A 16085-nucleotide genomic window follows, 5' to 3' on the forward strand; every position below is an offset into this window, starting at 1 on the left:
TCACATAAAGAGGAGCCGCCGCATGCCAAAGGCCGAGAGGAGAGAGCAGGTACCTCGCTCCAGGGGCCTTCCCCGCCACCTCGCAGGTGCTGCAGCAGCTCTGCTGGGGAGCAGCTGGGCTCTGCCCCCGCTGCCTCCTGACCCCCTGGCAGCGTGAGGGTGCTGCTGGCCACGGAGCACCAGCCCCACCGGTCCCACCGAGAGCAGCGCTGGGCACGGGCTGCCCCCCGCGGTGCTGGGCAGGAAGGCCTAGGTGCTAGTGAGAAGTAGGTGTCTGCCCTCGCGGTTGTTACGAGCCTGAAGTTGGCTGTCAAGATTCACTTGGCAGTTGTGTGCACAGCCTCACATGACGAGGAATAACATATTCTCCGATCCTGTAGTTTCCAGGTTTCTTAAGGGATCGGGTCCTCTTTTGGGAGCTCCTACACCTACCGCACACTCAAAGCCAGTCCTTGCCACGCTTAGGTGTCCAGCCTAGGAGATTCCGTTCAGACCAGTTGCTGCCACTGTATCCCGTGCTACGGAGGTAATATTTTAGGATAAGGCCTGAGGGCATCTCAGGCTCCATTTGAGGTGTGGAGGTTTAGCCTCCACGGAAAGGAGCCTAAAGCCAACCAAAGATGACTGAAAAGCAAAGCAGGACTTCAATAAACTAAACTTTGCCTATCGCATCACTTCTCTACTGGCTTTGGGTAGGCCAAACAACACATCTGACCCCCGGCTGCTGGAGGGAGCTGCTGTCCTTTAACCAGTAATGAAACTGGTTATTAGCGAGAAGCTACAGCAGAGGCTGCTGCTCTGGGCATAGGCTGAGAGGAACCAAGGCCAGGAAACACCAGTACGGTCTCCTGCTCCAGCCCTGCAGCCTGCCAGCCACAGACTGGCCCCACGGAGCTGCGGCATGTTTTGAGAGGGGATTCACATCTCGGTTGAGAGTTGTAGACCACTATGAAAACTCATCCTGTGATCTTTTCCTCCTCATTATGGGCTCTGTAACGCAGCATAAAACAGGTTTTTTCAGGGGTACACTCACTACTTGCGTGACTGTTGACCATACATTCGCCAGTGGTTTTGCTGTCATTTATGCTATCAAGAAAGCTGCATCCCTTAAAAGGCTTCCAGCTGAATTTAAGCTCCAGGCCAGGTACTTTCTCTGCAGGGTAACTTTTATCATCAAGTCTCACTGGAACAAGAAGGCTTTAAAACTAGGAAAAAATGAATGAGGAAATCAGTGATACCAATTATACGCCAAATGAAGATAAGCCCCTGTCTCATTAGTACTGTTTAATTATGCTTGGATTTAGATTCTAAATATAGGTCATAAGAATTCACAAGCACAAATGTTTTCTTCCACTGTTGTAATCCTCTCCATACCTAATACTTCTCTCTCCTATAAGGCCAACAGTTTTAAGGACCTACCTGCTTGAATCATAAATAAATAAGATGCTGGCACTCCACTCCCTGCTTAGAAGTGAAAAGGGTTGGTTAAGCAATGGCTTATGTTTGATATTTGCATTGCAGTGAGAGTCCAGAGGCCGCAGCCGAGCTTCAGCTTTCCGCGCTGGGTCCCTATGAATACGTGGGGAGGGGTCCCTGCCCCAGAGTCCTGCACGCTGGACGAGGCAGCGTATTTTCATTACGCACATGTGTGGGGGTGTGGGTGCATGCACATACGCATATAACACGCACACACACACACATATATAGCTTCAAACATAAAGCACCAAGAGACAATGAGATTTGCCTCTGCTTTTACAGGAATTTGAGTCATATCTCCTCACTCTCAGTCCATCCCTCTCTGAGATTAACTTTAACCTCTTTACCAGTTTATCCCTACAAGCCTGACAACAGATATTATTTCTAATATTATTTGCCTCTGTCCAGTTACTAGTAGATTGCTGCAGGATTCTAAAAAGCCACTGTAAGTCTGGATCTTCCCCCAAAGGGGTTCAGCTGAGAAAATGAGAAAACTCAGTCCTTTATTCCCCGGATAAAACAACCCCAGGGCCAGTTTCCTGCTCTCCTTAGGCCAGGTGCGTTGTACCTGTTCAACACATAAATGAAGTAACGCCAGTTTAAGGAAAGAAGCTTTAAACAAGCATTTTTGCAGCAGCCAATGCTGAAAGGAGAGAACATGACAGGAAGCAAACAGCCTTTTCCTCCTCCAAGCCTAGTTAGGACTTCACCACCCCAAGAAGCCCCATCCAAAGAGCCAAATTATTTACAGCAAACATGCTGGCACTAGCATGGCATCGGTCTTTGCTAGTCCTTTATCAGTGGTTTCATATGACTCAAATACTATTAATCAGTGTAACCACGTATTAAGATTATTGATTGAGAGAATTTTACTGCCCTCAATACTGCAAGTCTATTGCAGTTATGAAAACGTTTTACATTGGCATCCTGGATTGATACGGATCTGCTAGGAGCAGCTGTCATTGCTTAGCCACAGTGCGCAAAGGCGTTTGATGCTCAGTATAGGCGCAGCTTTGGACATCCGAAGGAAAGCGAACGGAGATGCATCATTAGAGGTGAGCTTGGGATGCCTGAATTCAGGCAGGAGCTGCAGGAATAATCACTCCCTTGGTCCATAGGACATGGGAGATGAGAACACCACGTTCTTCCTACATTCATTTAGTGAGGGAGCAGCTCCTACTCTCTGGAAGTAATTGTCACAAATAGCTCTGAACACTTACATGCTTGTAGTGGCCAGATCACTGCAGTGGCTGTTGTGATCTTTGTCGCTTCTTGGAAATTTTGGCTCTTTGCAGTTCTTCAGCATATCGCACAGACCAGCATGGGCTGTGCTCTAGTTCTCTCTCATGTGCTGGAAAGGGTTGGCTTGGTCATGCATTTGTGTGGCAGCACAAAGGAAACACTAAAATACCCAACCACGCAGAGCAACTGCAGGACATGGCTCGACTCTCGGGCGCTGTTTCTCCTGCCTCTCCTCCAGCCTTCCCCTGCTCTCTCAGAACATCTCTGCTCTGTCTCCTGCTTGACAGACAGCAAAATCTCTCCCCACCCCCTAGCACTCCTCTTAACACAGCTGACTTTGGTCAATGAACCAGACTATTGCGCTTCTGGCAAGCGTAGGATTAACAGCTGTCACGCAGAGCAACTGTCTTTGCTCCCAGCCCTGGCTGAAGAGTTTCCCTCCGTCAAACAGAGCAGCGACCTGCAGACAACACTAACAGACAACTCTAATCTCAGGCAGTTTAGAGGGATGCAACGCAAACCTGAAAGAACATAACTGCTGGATACAACTTGTTTCTTTAACGAGAACATGCCCTTGAGGTTTAGGACAAACAAATTCCAGTTGCTGTAATACACTGTGTCTGAAATTCCCCCTGTGGCTTCAGCCGGATACAACACGCTGTGGGACCACGATTGGAGAGGGAAGTTATTTGTGCAACTGCGGATGGAAGGGAAGGGGGCGCAGGAGAAGACATCTGTCAAGATGTCCATGCAATGACAACATCGCTGAGGGCTGGCCTTGCAGCTGGGCACGCGGAGCAGACGCCTTCCCGGATGGCAAGCTCCCAGCCTACATCCTGCTCTGTGACTGCCGAGGCCCGTTCGGGTTCACGCTCGCTGTGGCCACGTGCCCAAGCTGCCACCCAGCGCAGGACGCTGGGGACAGCCTGGGGGCCACCTGCCACACGGCTCCGCGCTGCCCGAAACCCCCTCCGCACCCCTGCCGGGGACGAGTAAGGCAGCAGGCTGCGCGGACGCGAGCAGAGCTCTGTGCCGGAGCAAGCTCTCAGCGCCCGGCGAGGCGGCTGAAGCCGGGGGGACGCAGAGCCGAAGCCCGGCTCCGAGCCCTCGCAAAGCTCCTGGTCCGCAGGGCCTCCAGCGGGAGCCCGGCCGGCCGGCGGGCAGCCCGAGGCCGGGTGCGCTCACGGGCCTGCTGAGGAGCAGCCCGACGAAGAGCCCCGGCCCCGCGGGCCGGGCGCCCGGCCGCCCGCCCGCTGCCAAGGCCCCGGCCGCGGCCGGGAGTCGGGCGCCGGGCGTCCCGCGCAACAACGGGTGTTTCACCTCCAACCGCACCGATGAGCACAGAACAGTGTTTTTAACTATCGAAATGGAAACTACCAATGCACAGCCACAAAGCAACAGAATTAACTGATGTGAAGCACTCACATAATGTTCACGTTAACTATTTATCTTGGGTCAAAAATACAACAAAAATCTTTAACTGTAAAAAGATATTAAATTGCCTTAAAATGCAATAGTTATGCTATTAAGATTATTAATTACACTGTAACTTTTTAAGACAAAAATTCTCTTGCTTAGCGTATCGTGTCATTGCTATTGCTATTTCTTTCACCATATTACGAATTAATTTACCACTGTCTCATATCATTAATTCACTTTTATCACAAGTGTCCTACAAGTAGCATGCTAGAGATGGTAGTAGTGACCATCAAAGTGACCTGAAAATGATAAATGGGATATTTTAAAAGGCTTCTGAGCTGTGATAGGGCTATTTCAAATAACAAGATGGCAGTAGTAAGAATAAAGTCCAGAGCAGAAAACAGCTGAATTACAGTATTTCTGGCCTTTTTCAGTTACAAATACATTCTGTGAATCTTGCTTCAAGCCATTAGGTATGAGTGGATGCATTTTACAGAACCACCACTCTGGTATCTGAGTACCTAAAAGTCCAAAGTTTCTTCGTGACAGGCTAAGGCTTAACAAAAAATTGGGGAGACAAACTCAGAATTTAGTGTGAAGTTCTTTCAAAGATCATCTTATCAAACACTACAACTCCATATGACTCTGAACACCGAGCAGAAGTTAAGCTTCAGGAACGAAGCTTTAATTCTTATTTAAATAAGATTCTTGTTCCAAATCAGAGGATTATATAAGGCAAGTTTTTCCTCACCTTTTGTTACACAGTTTTGCTCCGCTCTTTACACAAGCTATGAAGGAAATAGCTTTCCGTTGCTGAATCACTGGGCAGCCAAGCCCAGCAGAGTGCCGGAGGGTACTGATCCCCCATGCCAGCTTCCAGGAAAATCAGTGGGTCGTCAGTATTTAAAGCCCTTGCCTGGGGGCGAGGAAGCTGCGCTCCGAGATCCCAAGGGAAGGAGCAGTCCGGACTGCTCAGTCACCAAACCCGCTGCTTGGCTGTTCCGGTGGCCGATATTCCCGCAGGTGCGGAGCGCGGACGGTAAACGAAGAGCAGGCTTTGAGCCAGCCTGAGCACCGCAACCTGCTTTGCCACCTAGCGGGCACCGGGAAAACGCGTCCTGCCTCCTCCGCCTGGGCTCGTGCCAGCCGCATTTGATGCGGGTCTCCAGCGGAGACCGAACCGGGTTCGGATGTGCCTCCTAGTCTGCCCAGATTTGGGACTGGGGTTTGGTATGGCCGACGCTGGTTTATGAGCAGCAGAGTGCTGCTCATGAAGTCGTGATGGCTCAGGCACCACTGCTTTTCCCCTTGTGCCCTGAGCTTGCCTTGTGTCTATCCGCACACGAAACGCAACGCAGTGTTTTGCTGCTCGCTATCGTAGCGATCCCCCCGACGTCCACCCAGCACGCGGTGGCCGAGTTTGAAGGTGTCCTGCACATTCTGGTGAGCACAGCTGAAGTGAATCAGCTGCAGCACCCACCTGCAGCTTTGCCCAGCTGACTCCTGCTTGCTTTTCTCCCACTTCAAGCAGGAATGGCTCATACTGGCTTTTCTCCATGATCTCTGTACCTATTCTCTATTGCTCCCTAGCACGAAACCAGCAAAATCTCTTGCAACCTGAGTAATCATTCGCAAAACCCAAAAGGGAAAAGAACGCTACGACTTGACTCACAGAAGCCTTCACATTGCTGCCTGATGTTAACAGCACAAAACAGCGCACCCCAAAATAGAAAAGCTGTAACAACAGAATTGAGCTGAGTATCTCACAGTGGTCTCTGAGATAAAGGAAAAAAAAACTATCCTTATAGTTGGCACCATTAGGAACACACTGGTTTTGTATAATATGCTATCTATATATGAAGGCTTTAGGAACTGCACAACTATAAGCAGAAAAGGATGAGCTTCATAAAAAAACTTAGGAATTTTGATAGATAGTAAAAGATGTAAGCAGAATGGTTCTATTTAATCTGTTTGGGTTTTGTTAATTGGGTGATAGAGCAATAACCTTTACGTCACGCTCATGCGTGTGGGATGCAGTTAGGCTCAGTAATAAAACCGTCTATGGTTTTACGTAAATCCAACACGTCTAAGACGGCAACTTTTGGGGGTGAGACTCAGCATCTGATATATCCTCATGTCACTCTACTTACAACGTGAGGACTGAATACTGCTGTGATGTAAATGTATGTGAACCAAGATTTATCCAATGGAATAAGATGCTCTGAATTCACTGTGGCCAAGTGCTCACGTGTCGTTTGCCAATAGACACGTTACTTAACTGGTTTTGGTAAAAGGGCCTGCAGGGGAGGTTCTTCAGCACCCGAATCAGTGGCGAGAGTGCCCACGTCTGCAAGCCAGAGAAGGGTCATTTGCGCACTTGTGTGTTAAGGTGACTGTTTTGGCCATGAAGGAAGCCTTCCACGGTGCAAATGTTGGCTGTGCAGAGGGACAAACCTGACTGCTAAACGAGAACGAAAAAAGCTGCACCTGCTTTCCAAGTCAGCCCCATGCATCTGACCACCTGGCAGGTCCAATTCCTCTACCATGCCCAGTCCAAGGGCAGAGGCGGTAGATTTGGGAGCATGGGGGAACACACGCTGGCTGCGTTGCTCAGATTCTCTGAATCCTTTACATCCTTGCTAGTCCCACTGCTTCTAGTAGTAACTGCTATTCTACCAACGATGGCAAGCAAAGATGAACCGAGTCTGCTCACACATGCAGTGCAGTGTGAACAGAACACACTGCAGCGCAGTTCCCAGTGCTGCGTCCTGCACAGCTCTCATTACTTCTAATAAGGAATCAGTCCCCTCTTCCAGGTTTCCTTCCTGGCTTCAGGCGGCTGTCCCAACAAGGTAAGACACCAGAGAGCATCTATCTTTGCCCTGCATTCATGCCTTTGAGAACTCTTTTCTGGAAACATTACAGAAAAGATCTCTTCTTGCAAAATATATCCCTCTGTACTCAAATAGTATTTCTCAAGGCCTGGCATCCATTTTCCCTCTGTTACGTTGATTCTTATGGGGGAAAAAATGCTTTGCTATCCATCCAGTTGAAAATCACTGTACGTTTCAGGAATTCATCCTTGATAGACACCAAAACATGACTGCAGAGCAACGTGGTGGAGCACTCCCGGACACAGCACCACACCAGCTGTCCTAAAGTCACCAGGCTGATGCTTGAGAGCTGGAAGTGGATCTCTTGATATGCCCGAGACTGAGGTCTAGCATAGCCTACACTCTCTCTCACTTGTGTCCAGGTTGGGGGTAGAGGCCCAATTGTAGCACAGCTGACAGCTGTGGAAAATCAGGTACTTGCCTTCCTTGTGGAGGGGCAAAAGGCCCACGTGCTGCCCAGGGAGGGGAGGAGGGCACCAGGCTGGCCACCGGCACCGTTCCCAGGGGCTCAGAGACAGCAGCCTGCCCAGCGGCGCGGGAAGGGAAGCCGCCAGGAGGGTGTAGATACGACTTCAGCGTACACGCTCTATAACTAAGGAAATGGGACTCTCTGCTTCTGGTTACACACACGGACCGCAGCAGAGGACATGAGACGGTCCTTTGAAGCAAGGACTTCCAACACGCTCGTGGATTAACGGGGCAAACAGCACAGGGTGATGGGGTTTAGGGAGATGGTGGAAGGCTGCAGGGCACGGAAGAAGAAAGGTACCCTGTCCTCATTCCCGTACACACACAAAAATACCCAAAACTGTAATGTCTATGTGATGAAGCAGCTGAGATATAGACCGAAGGAAAAGTTACAGATGTGCTTGGTCAGCAGCCGCGCACCCGCAGGGACGGGACCGGAGGACGCTCGGGGAGCTGGCGGAGGCGCTCAGCTCCGCGCGACCAAGCCGCAAATCTGCCGACAAACACCAACGCGGGAACAGCTACAGCCGCGTTAACTGGCCAGAAAACCCTGCAAAGGCGCCTAGCGAGCGCTCTGCCCCCGGCCCGCTGCCGGGCACCCCGCTCCCGGGCAGCAGCGCTGCCTCCCCGGGCCCGGCCCGGCGGCGAGGCCTGCTCGCGCTCGCGCTCCCGCCGGCGGCCCCGCAACCCGGCCCCAACCGAGACGCTTCACTTCCCTGCGCGCTGCAGCCGCGGAAGGGGCCCCGGCCCCGGCCCCGGCCGGGCGCTGCCACGCGGGCCGAGCGCGGCGGCGGCCGCCTGCTCGCTCCGCAGGCCCCGGCCGCGCAGCAGAGCCGCATCACGCCCTGACGAGGGCCGGGGCCGGCTGCGGGAGCTACCGCTTCCATCCCTTCGCCTAGATCCATCAGAAAAAGAGAAAATCCTACGCTTGCATGTCAAGTAGGTGTCATTAATATACTATACTATATTTCTAAGAGCCCCTTATACATACATATATATATATATATATATATATATACACACACGCTTTTTTAAACTACCACAGTTTTCTCTTAGGGAACAGTATTAAAATAAGGAACAGTCTAGTTTGGGAACGTGTAATTCTTTCTGTCCTGACCTATCCATTTTTCAGGATTTCAACACGGAGCAAACGCCCGGGCGGCCGGTGGCGCAAGGCGCCTTCGCCGGCCCGAGCTGTGGCCTCGCGCGGGTCTCCCGCAGCCACCGAGGCTGCCGAGCGCCTCGCTCGCAGCGCCGGGGCGACGAGTGGTCACGTTACCCCTCGTCTGGCACGCCAGAAAGCGTCCGGAAGCCCCCAACGCCGGCAGGGCTCCTCAGCCCACCAAGCAGGAGGTTTCCCGCGGTTTACGGCAACCCCCAGGGTGATGCGCAGGGTCCGCCAAGGGGCGGCGGGCTGGGCTGGGGGCGCGGGACCCCGGGGGCGGCGGAGGCGCGCGCCGCTTCGCGCCGGGGCGGGAAAGCACCTCGCTTTTCCAGCGGAGCCGCGCGTCTGAAGGTGGCACGTCCCCCGAGGAAGCAGCGCGTGGAGCTTCGATCTCCAGGCAGAAAGCCCGCGTGCGCGTTTCAGTGGCGAACACAAGAGGGTGCCCACAAATTTGCATGAGTGGATTATGCAGTTTAAACATCACGTAATTTCTTAACGATACCCGATTAGCTCTAGAGACGTTAGACACAAAACGAGGTTTCTAAAGAGGATGGTTATTCCTTGATCTGTGCTCAGAACTCCACTGGCTCAGGAAGCGCAGCACAGTAAAACCTCACAGGATAACTCGCTACATTGCTCACAAGTAGAGTAATAGAGATAGAGAAAACATGTTCAGTAGCAAGAGTTTCCCTGACACTCTTTTAGGAGTTGAACGTCTGAAACAAATAATGCAAGAACCTCACGTGTTCAGGAGATGATAATCTCAACTCCAAAGGACACTCAAGAAACCTTCATCAAGTGAAATGGAAATATGGAGGTTACACAGAAAACAAGGTCCACGTTCTACACAGACTCCAGGTCTTTTAATCCAGAGAAAAGCAGAACAAGAGGATTTACTCAGATATAATAAATTTGTGCACACAAAAACACTGCACCTTCAGAAGTTACTTCAAGGACCCTAGATATTAAAACTATGGAAGTTTTAAGCCACTCTTTGGTGATCAAGACTGACCTAAAAATTAACTCTCAATTACAGCTTTCCTGATCCCTCAAACAAAAGTTTCATTTGGGGCCATTTCTCTCACTTAGCCACCACCAGTGAAGCAAAGCAACCTGCTGCAGGATTAGAGCACCTCTGAGCTGGGCACAAGGGCTAAAAATCCAGCTTCATGGTGCATCTTTCTCTTGATGCACCACAGTCATTTCACTGGACAGCACAGGAGGACAAACATCAGGAAATGAACTCGCTTGAAGTTTTACTTTTTTTTTTTTTTTTTTTTCCCAAGCGCCTCTCGGAAAATGCTGGCAGTCTTGCTGACCACGTCTTACCTCTCCGCGGGAGGCGGCGGTCCCCACCGGGCTGGGTCCTGGAGGCGACGTGCGGCGTGGGCCAGGGCGCTGGGGACGAGGGAGTGCGGCCGCCGGGCGAGCAGGCAGAGCGGGGTGGGCAGCGGGGCCCGCGACCCCGACGTGCTGGCCCGGCCCGGCGCCACCTCGGAGAACCTGGGTTCCTGCTGCTGACAAAAGGTGGTTTGCAGGAAAAGAGAAAAAACAGAGCAAACGAAAGAAAAAACAAACAAAAAAACCCAACAAAACCCAGCCCCCACCCAAAAAACCCCAAACAACCCAAATCTCTGCAAAAGTGAAGACAAAGGATCTCCCATCTAAGCCTCGCTTATCCCTCTGCCCCTGCAGCTGCACCTCCCCGGCCGTGCGTGCCCTGCTCGAGCCAGCCCTGCCGCGGCCGGGGCGCAGCGGGAGCCGCCGAGCCGCCGGCCCTGCTGCCGCCGGCCCCCCGCGCCGGTCTCAGGTCCCAGAGCGCCTTTTCCGCCCCAGGGTTCTTCGCTGTAAAACACCCCGCCTCAGCCGGCGACCTCCGCGGGCTCCACGGCAGCTCCCCGCGGGCCGGCCCAGGCCCCTCTGCGGCGCAGCGGCCTGCTGGCAGCCGTCCTGCCCTCGGGCAGCGGGCCGGCCGCGCTGCCGGCGCCTCGCTGCTTGCGCAGCGTGGAGACGTTAGCCAGCCTCCCCGCGCGCGGCCTCCACCGGCCCACGCTAAGGGCGAGGAGCGGGCCGCGCTGCCATCTCCACAACGCCGGTAACAAACCTGAAAACCAAAATAAACTCCGAAATGAAAAAGGTGCCACAACACGGCTGGCTTTCAGAAACGCGTTGAACACGAAACGCGTTGTTAACTGGCTGAAATAACCTTGAAATAATAACAACCTCCAAAATGCACTGAAGTGTGTGAAGGCACCAACGACCTGTAGCACAGTTAAAAACACACAACTTCTCTTACAGTCACTTCCATTTCATACGTAGGTTTTCAGGTAGCAATGTAGTATTTTAGTATCTTCTAGCAAATGTAGAAATTTTAAAGTATTTGATAAACTTTTTAAAATAAGCCTTTATTTCCAAGGCTCATTAAGAACACCCTGATGAAGTCTAACTTCATTCCTTACGTCTAGCTGCTGCTAAAACAGAGTAAATTAGGAGCTTAGAAAATTTAGCAATGGATGATGCGTGATGAAATTACTGAAGTGCGCATGGAATATTCACAGACTAAAAACCAGATGCCCAAATTACCTAGATTTGGATCAACATTCCTTGACAAGCTGCCGTAATCCAGGCTTCTCAGCCCAGCGGCAAGGGTGCTTCTACCCCAGGCACGAATTCCAGCACACCAGGCACCACCGACCCTAGCTCAGATGTCTTCTTGGGATCACGGGAAGACTCCCCATGGGGACGCAAAACTCGGCGACAGTGTTAAAAGAGGCTAACGCAGACAGCTGTGCACTGGAGGCGAGAATCCTGTAACCTTGCTTTGAAGGATGAGACAGTGAGTCTCCTCTCCTTGCATGTATTTTCAAATGCCCATCCAGCAGCTTTGCCTCTTCATCTATACAGAATGAGTGTTTGGATTTCAGAAATGTGTATTTTCAAAGCTAGAACAAGTGTCATCTATTCAGCCACAACAACCTATCTTCACAGACGTCAACAGCAGGAAAAAATAAGATCATGCATAATTAGTACAATGCCTAAAACTTCTCATTTTAAGGTAACTGCAGTTATAAAATTGTATGTTACTTAGTGAGGAGTTTTCTAATATATTACCAAATTTCAATGTACTAGGGATAATCATAATACATTCCAGGTTAATATATAAATGTATAGTTAACACAATCCTGCATCTTTTCCTTAGCCAAAATCTTCTTTAATTTGTGATATTGACACATGTGAAGAAAAGTACAACATCTAATGTAGTTAGATGTAATGTAGCTTCGGCACATCCTTCTTGAACTCTGCACTCTTAACAGCGCAATATAAGACGCCTTGGTTTCACATTACAGGTGGTGCAGTGAAAAGGATGCAGTCCCCACACTTTGGGGTATGTATAAGGCAGATACGCTCATTGTTTGATTCTAACTTTATTCTATGAGCTAATTGTATTCTATGATTAAAAAGTTTTAGAAAGACCTGTTGAAATAATTGTAATTCTTTCTGAGAGCTCTATTCACCACAGGTAAGTTTTATGGAACCCCATCCTTTCACCTCAAATGTTACTTACATTAATTCCATTATTGGTCTTTTGTTTGTAATTGAAGAGAGTTTGTTTTAAACAGCTAAATGTAGCTTATTGATATGGCCAGGCCGATTTGCCCTTTAAAGGCAAAAGTGTCATTAAAACATTGAAATTTCAACTGTCATTGTTTATTACTGTTTTGGCTACATTCTCTACAATTTCAGCAGCATCTTAAAGAGACAGTTATGTTTCTTTATATACAATGAAAACAAAATGGCTTGCAACATCAGAAACAAGAGCAACAGTTTAACTGTACAATACTAAATGAAAACCTGTGATAATACAGCCTCCTTTTTCTGCAACATGGACAAAATTACATATAGGTATTCAGCATCATAAAAGGGACACTAAAAAGAATAATGAATGGGAGAGAGATACATTGTTCTGAAAAATAAGTTTCTACCATACAAGGCAGTTAGAAAATGTTTCACATTTTAAAATATCTGTACAAGCCACAAGAAACATCTCCTTGTTGATAGGAACTCCCAGAAATAGAGAACAGCCATGAGCAACTTCTACATCTAGCATCAATGCGCTCTACAGGTTGAGAGCGCAATAAACTGACTTAAAGAACTGTACTGTATATTGCCAACACAGATCTGTTTTACATGCCTTGATTGTTAATGAATTACCTACTCTTAATCTCTCTATAACGTACAGTTGACTTGCACCTTAAGGAGGTCATTTGATTCTTTTGCAAAAGTAAAAGCAACATCATTTAGCAGCAATTAAAAGCGCCTTGAGGGAGACTTAAAAAAAATACAATATCCAATTAGAAAAAGCCATACTTTAAACATTTGTACAGGAATAAGTTGCTGAAATTTAACTGAAAATATGACATCTGTACAACAATTTACAATAGAGTTAGAAGGGAATTTATCATTATTCCTGCATAGAACACAATACATGACCTGTTTGCATTTGGTTTCAAACTGCTGCTAGCTTTTATCAGAAGCCTGGAAAGTTTTACAAGTTTCAACACCACAGCAAGTATATTGTTTTTAGAAAATTGAGCCAATTTCAAAATTTGCTCAAGTATCAGGAATTCCCTATCACCCTGGCAATTTAAATTCACTGAAAAACACATTTTTGGAGGCACAAGCCTGAATTGCCACATAAAATACCAAATTTCATCTGAGAAATCTGATACAGAACTTGCATTTCTTTCTTTGCTTTCAAAAGATTAACTTCGTGGAAAGATGGCAGTTTATGTAGTTTATTACCAGGCGCTGAATTTTTCCTGTGTTTTCAGATTTGTTCACTACCTTTCTTATATAAATAATGAAAAATTACCCTTCATGTTAGAACTTTCCAGTATCAACCAAATGTACTTAAAGTATTAAAAAGATTATTTACAATGTTCCCCAGAAAAAAACTAAAAACCTTTTCTTCAGTCCTAAACACAGTATACCTGTTAGAGTGCAACAGGCAGTGTCATCCTTCAATGTTTAAAGGTTATTCTCAGAAGGGTACATTTATTCACAGTCCATGATCCATTCCAATCATACAAATGACACTATGTAGGAGGACTTCAGTCTGAAAACATAGTTATCAAACTTGTCCTGTGTAAAAACACTCAAATGCTTTCAAACTAAAGTCTGCATCTGGAAACTACACAAAGGTATCATGCCATTCCTCAGTCGGAGAAATTTCAGTATGAAATAATGCTTGAAGTAGGTGGTGTAGGTGATGCTGCTAGCCCAGTCATGTGCAAGTTTCCTGAAGAATTTGATCTCCTCATATGAGGGAGGAGATAAGGATCATTAGCCAGCTGATGGACATCAAATCTGTCCTCTTTTCGGTATGCTAAACAGCGTCTGATAAAGGCCTGAAAAGAAAAAAGAAGATAAAAAGTTACAACAGCCTTCCAAATAATGTCTGCTTACAAGCAAATAAACACTTCCTTCCAGATAAAACTATTCCTAAATACATTCTTATCCTCATATAATTCAATTAAGAACTGCTGTAATTTTTACTAGAGTTCAATGAAAGATGCAACTTGTGTCATAGTAGGAAAAAATCATCTGTAACAGCAAATCTAACTTAACTTAAAGTGATCATACTTTGAAACGTATACCCATGTACAGACAACAAAGTAGGAACTACATTTACAAGCAGAAACATTAGCATCTCATACAATCAGCACTTTGCATGTGTTATTTCTGACTGGTTTAGTAACAACTAGAAGCAAACATCAGAGGATTGAAAGAATAGAGAGGAACTCCAAGGAGCTTGTAAAAGCATTCAGTTGTGAAGAAGATGAAGAGTAAGCAGAAAATCCAGTAACAGAATTTCAGCATCTTAGCTGGCCTTTGAAAACAGGTATTACCACATGTGTCATAACAAAACCATTTTGACAATGGTGGTTGCCACATTCATTAGGCATTAAATAACTAAACAGGCTATTAAAAAAAAAAAAAAAAACCTACCTGGAACTCCTTTCCCAGAAAAAGCAATCCCATCTGTTTAAAAATATCTGACCAAATGAAAAAAAAAATCTCTATCTAGCTTCAGATCTGTTAAACCTTGAGACACTATGCTGTCATACGTTTAGGTCCACATGGTGCGTGTCAGTCATTTCAGACTGCAAGTTTCTGCCAAGTCTTATGTCTAGCACACACAGAACACTCTCCAGTCTCCTGGGAGCTCGAACTTCAACATTTAATGATAGAAAATCCTTATTATTCCTACGGAACTGATCAGCACATCATTACTTAATAATGTAGGATTTAATTTAAAAGAATTACCGATCTTTTCTTTGATAAATCTGTTCAGCTGATTGTTCTCTGCTCCAATTAAAAACCGGAGATTAAAGGAAAAATCTGATACAAATTTCAGAGACCCTTGTTACAATTTACTTACATATTCAGCATGAATAAAGTACAAAATAAAATAACATGCATCTGTTAATATATATTCACATGTTCTTGGACATTCTGGATTTTAATCAAATTCTTCATAATAAATCCTTCATAACAAATGAGCTGCTAAGCTTTTTTTTTTTGAAAGTTCCTCAGAACAATCATTTGTTTCTAAAATCTTTGTAAAACACTTCATGCTTCTGGGGCATTTAGACACATTACCATAATGCAAAGCAGAATATTGCACAAAACAGAAAAAAGTGACAAAGATCAAAGCACAGTTACATTCTGAAAACTAACTAACAATCTCATTTCAGGTTCCATATTTATTTCCATTTCCATGTTTTCCAAATCAAAATTTCAGTTTACAAGCTGTTTTTTCCAATTGCCAAGTCTATAAATCTGAAAGACAATTTGGCTTCCACATAGTCATCTCAAACTGTCTGAATTTACAAGTTAGTTTGCAATTGTTTTATGGTGCTTCCACCATGGAGTAAGTTTTCTCTCTCTTTCCCTCCATCTGTCTCTCAGCTATCGTGACAATGTTAATAACAGTAGAGAATAATAAAGGTTTATTTTAATCTTTCAAACAAACAGAATGTGGAATACATAGAGAACATAAAACTACTGTTAAATAAGTTGCCAATTTTACATCAGAACCATGCTGAATTGTCTATTGTCTCCCCATACTCTCTATAAAAACACTATTAGTCATCAAGAGAAATGTGAAGTTAAAGGATAAGGATGCAAACTACAAAAATGTGATGTTACCAGTTACATGACTGGTATTTACCAGCTGCACTCCAGGGACAAATTTTTTTCCAAATTGGAATAAAAATACAGGACAAATTATAATTCTTGAACCAGCTACTAAATTTTCACAAACCCAACTGCAACTCATTCTGTAAAGTGACTTCTAAAAAATGTAACCAACAGAAGCATACCACAAATTGTAATAACAGGTTCATGTAGCAAAAGGA

At 46.7% G+C, this 16085-nt stretch overlaps 1 protein-coding gene across 3 annotated transcripts in view; it reads right to left on the minus strand.

Annotated features, from left to right (window-relative positions):
- Positions 1-12350: 12350 nt before the first annotated feature.
- The window catches only part of TLK1 (tousled like kinase 1), a 78704-nt gene continuing 74969 nt past the window's right edge, over positions 12351-16085 (minus strand). For all 3 annotated transcript variants that reach the window (XM_062578856.1, XM_062578855.1, XM_062578854.1), the window contains one exon: positions 12351-14072. In XM_062578856.1, the coding sequence (XP_062434840.1) occupies positions 13896-14072 (177 nt within the window). In that variant the 3' untranslated portion in view covers positions 12351-13895. The remainder of the gene's footprint in view (positions 14073-16085) is intronic.

Source organism: Rhea pennata, chromosome 6, assembly GCF_028389875.1.
Source record: "Rhea pennata isolate bPtePen1 chromosome 6, bPtePen1.pri, whole genome shotgun sequence".
Taxonomy (NCBI): domain Eukaryota; kingdom Metazoa; phylum Chordata; class Aves; order Rheiformes; family Rheidae; genus Rhea; species Rhea pennata.